The sequence below is a fragment of the Mandrillus leucophaeus genome, unplaced genomic scaffold (genome assembly GCF_000951045.1).
Source record: "Mandrillus leucophaeus isolate KB7577 unplaced genomic scaffold, Mleu.le_1.0 Scaffold60, whole genome shotgun sequence".
Taxonomy (NCBI): Eukaryota; Metazoa; Chordata; class Mammalia; order Primates; family Cercopithecidae; genus Mandrillus; species Mandrillus leucophaeus.
Genome location: NW_012106475.1, coordinates 7,102,207 through 7,106,399, shown reverse-complemented (window position 1 = coordinate 7,106,399; position 4,193 = coordinate 7,102,207). Strand labels below are relative to the sequence as shown.

The 4,193-nt window shown below is 35.9% G+C and overlaps 1 protein-coding gene across 1 annotated transcript in view; it reads left to right on the top strand.

The window, feature by feature from the left end:
* KLHDC1 (kelch domain containing 1) overlaps nucleotides 1-4,193 on the top strand; it is a 49,254-nt gene that overhangs the window by 284 nt on the left and 44,777 nt on the right. The window contains exons 2-4 of the mRNA XM_011999771.1: nucleotides 1,393-1,463; nucleotides 1,940-2,057; nucleotides 2,501-2,619. Of these exons, the coding sequence (XP_011855161.1) occupies nucleotides 1,393-1,463; nucleotides 1,940-2,057; nucleotides 2,501-2,619 (308 nt within the window). The remainder of the gene's footprint in view (nucleotides 1-1,392; nucleotides 1,464-1,939; nucleotides 2,058-2,500; nucleotides 2,620-4,193) is intronic.

Genomic DNA, 4,193 nt, shown 5'->3' with positions numbered 1-4,193 from the left:
TCCTGAGTAACTAGGACTACAGGCGTGTGCCACCAGGCCTAACTAATATTTTGGGGTTTTTTTGTTTTTTTTTTTTTAGAGTCAGGGTCTGGCTATGATGCCCAGGCTGGTCTTGAATTCCTGGATTCAAGCAATCCTCCTGCCTTGGCCTCCCAAAGTGCTGGGATTACAGGAATGAGCCACTACACCCGGCCTATTTTTAAATTTAAAGAACATATAGTGAGAAACAGCTAAATCTTCTTAGCATGTTAATAACATGTATTAGTTTCAGAAATTCTTAAAGTGCTATTTTAAAATTCTAGTTTTTTGTTTGTTTGTTTGTTTTGTTTTTGAGACGAATTCTCACTCTTTTGCCCAGGCTGGAGTGCAGTGTCACAATTTCAGCTCACTGCAACCTCTGCCTCCCACGTTCAAGCAATCCTCCTCCTCCAGCCTCCTGAGTAGCTGGGATTACAGGCATGTGCCACCATGCCCAGCTAGATTTTTTGTATTTTTAGTAGAGGTGGAGTTTCACTATGTTGGCCAGGCTGGTCTCAAACTCCTAACCTCAGGTGATCCACCTGCCTCAGCCTCCCAAAGTGCTGGGATTACACTGTGCTGGGATTACAAAGTGCTGGCTGAGCCACTGTGCCCAGCTGGTTATGTTTGAATTATTATATAGATTCTGAGAACTATGACAGATTTGTGTAAAAATTTATTTTAAGCCCTAAGTTTGTTTAAGCTCAAAATAAGTAAGATTGTTATACAAGTCTGACTTCTCTTTTCATCATGAATGTAAGAATGTGCTATTCTATTTGTGATCAGCTTCTTTAGAGATTATTCAAGTTCAGAGTTGTCATTTTGACTAGTTAAATGTATTGTGATCCTTATATTCTAGATTTAATGAACAACTAATACTATGCCTTGCATATAGTAGGCACTCAAAAAATATGTTCAGTGAATTAAAGTATCTGAGATATCTTAATAAGATATTTAGTTGTATCTTTTAAAAATTTCCTCCATTAATACTTCCTGTCACCCAAAATATATTGCCCTTTTTTGATGATCTTTTTCTTCCTGGCTTTATAGTCTTTAATATTCTGCTCTAAATCTTATTGTTTTGCTGTTTTCTTTTACATAAAGCCCCTTTTAAAGGTTTAATTGTCCTAAGTATTTTCTTGAGACTTATATACTTGCTATGTTTTATTTGGATCCTTTATTGTTTTCCCACTTTCTCTTAGAAAATCTTTCTTTCGTTTTCTTTTGATATATTTTATTTTATTTTGAAAAAAATCCTTGAGCCTTCTTTTGTGTTTTATAGTATTTTCCTAGCAATTTTTCTCATCCTGAGAAGCTGTGTAACTGTTTGCTATGTACTTGATAAACATAATTTTATGTATTCTGTATTTTTAGTCTATTGAAGACAATGAAGTATATTTGCCTAATGATGAAATTTGGACCTATGATATTGATAGTGGGTTGTGGTAAGTAATTTTAAATTGCATACTGTCTGATCTTAATTTCTATTATAAATGTTTCTGTAGACTTTAGGGAATTTGAGACCATACTTTGAATATACTGCTACATTTTTGAAGTCTCTCTTTCCTTTTCTTTCAATGCTTTAATTTTCTGATGTTTTCATTCCCCTGCTGTCTTCCCTGCTCCATTTTTTGTCTTTTAGTATTTCTCTCAAGACCAGTGCTGTCTCTGAAGATTTTGTTTTATTCTGCAAATTCCCAGTTCTAGTGATGTGTGAAATTTTTGTGATTTTTTTTTTCCCAGCAAATTGAAAAATTTTTACCCTGGATCTTCTTAGAGTTTTTACATTATTGGTCACCATTACATTATAATTGTAATTGACAGTGACAGTTTTCACTGACAAAAGTACTCATGGAGTTTAAAGAGAATTTTAATTTGCCTTTCTAGAAAGTTATGGGATTCCATGTTATTCTTGCTGCAGGAGAATGCACCTCATGGAAGGAGAACTCCCAGCCTCCATGTCAGGAAGCTGTGGTGCTTGCATTAATGGAAAGCTGTACATTTTTGGAGGATATGATGACAAAGGATACAGCAATCGAGTAATAATTTCTTTAATTCAAGAGTGCAGCAAAATGTAATATTTAATGTATCATTTCATCTCACAAGTTACAAATATTTTAAAAAGAAGATATATATAGAAAACCTTAAACTTATGATTAAAGATTTTAAAGCTAGATTGAAAATGCAGCAGTTCTGCTTTTCTCTTCTTCTGTGTCTTTCTGCTTCGAAATTAACTGCATATTTAATTGATATTCATAGGATAAGAGCAGGATGGGAAAGACCTATTTTAATATGTTTTATATATCATTTTACTCCTAAAACTGTCTCGTTTTTATTAATTCTACAAGTTTTCATTTTTAATAGGCAACAAGCTTACCTATTAAAAAGAAAAAAATAGTATTAATTATTGGATCACATTCCCTCTGATGTAGATTTAATTTTTAAATGCCGTGTCTGCTAATAGTGTTCTCGTCTTTTAAAGCTTTATTTTGTTAATTTACGAACACGAGATGGAACCTACATTTGGGAAAAAATCACCAACTTTGAAGGACAACCACCCACACCACGTGATAAACTTTCCTGCTGGGTATATAAAGACAGGTAATGCAGCAGTTGCACTTAATGCATTATGTCTACCTAAGCAAAGATAATAACTTTTGGCTAAAATACAGAACACTTAAAGGTATGAGTTTTTTCAGGATAGCAATTGATTTTCTAAATAATCGGAATATCTGTGGATAATGCCCGTTGTATTTCTTCCTTTCTAATCTTTAAACTTTTTGTTTCCTTATTGCACTGGGTAGGACCTTGAGTAAATCCAGTGCTTATGTTTATACTTTCACATATTACTCATTCTTTTTCTCTGAACAACATATATCATTCCCCTACTCTGAGCATCAATAAAACTAGATGGTAGCCTCTTCATCCCTCTCTGCCTCCCCTTCCTTCAACACCAGTTTTTGTGAGTTACGTTTGTAATCCTTCTGTTCCATTTTTGGGAAGAAGGGGAACTTTAGTGATGAACATTTTAGCTCCCCACTCCCTGTTTATCATTTCTTGCTAATTCTTTTTAACTATTCTTTGTGGTTTTTCACATTTTTATTCTTTATGTCCTTTACTGTATTTTCTGTTATAGTTGTCTCTTTGCTGTTTGTAACATTGTCTTCATTTCTGAAATGAGTTTTTCTCCCCTTTTATTTCTTTCCTGATTTTTTGTTTTTTGTTTTTTGGAGATGGAGCCTCACTCTGTCACTCAGGCTGGAGTGCAATGGCATGATCTCTGCTCACTGCAACCTCTGCCTCCCAGGTTCAAGCGATTCTCTGGCCTCAGCCTCCTGAGTAGCTGGGATTACAGGCGCCTGCCACCATGCTCGGCTAATTTTTGTGTTTTTATTTTATTTATTTATTTATTTTTGAGACAGAGTCTCACTCTATCACCTAGGCTGGAATGCAGTGGCGCGATCTTAGCTCACTGCAACCTCCATCTCCCAGGTTCAAGCAATTCTCTTGCCTCAGCCTCCCAAGTAGCTGGGACAATAGGGGTGTGCTACCACGCTGGCTAATTTTTTTTGTATTTTTAGTAGAGACTGTGTTTCACTGTGTTAGCCAGGATGATCTCAATCCCCTGTGCTTGTGGTCCCCCAGCCTCGGCCTCCCAAAGTGCTGGGATTACAAGCATGAGCCACCGCGCCTGGCCCTAATTTTTGTATTTTTAGTAGAGATGGGGTTTCGCCATGTTGGCCAGGCTAGTCTCGAACTCCTGACCTCATGATTTACCCGCCTTGGCCTCCCAAAGTGCTGGGATTACAGGTGTAAGCCACTGTGCCTGGCCTTCTTTCCTAATTTCTAACAGTTCTGTTTCAGCTCCTCATATTTTATGGCCATCAACTTTGTTATTTGAGTTCTTATATTTTTTGTTTTAAGGGTTTTCTTCATTGCTAATTACTTTATTAAATTTTATTTGTGTTTTAAAATATCATTCGGTATTCAATTTCCAGTTTTCAGATTTGCTTGTTTGTCTCTTAAATGTTTTTAAACAATTTGTCTATATGTCTATACATTGCAATCAATTTATATGTCTTTTTTTTTTTTTTTTGAGGCAGAATCTCTCTCTGTCGCCCAGGCTGGAATGCAGTGGCGCGATCTTAGCTCACTGCAACCTCCGGCTAAAATAC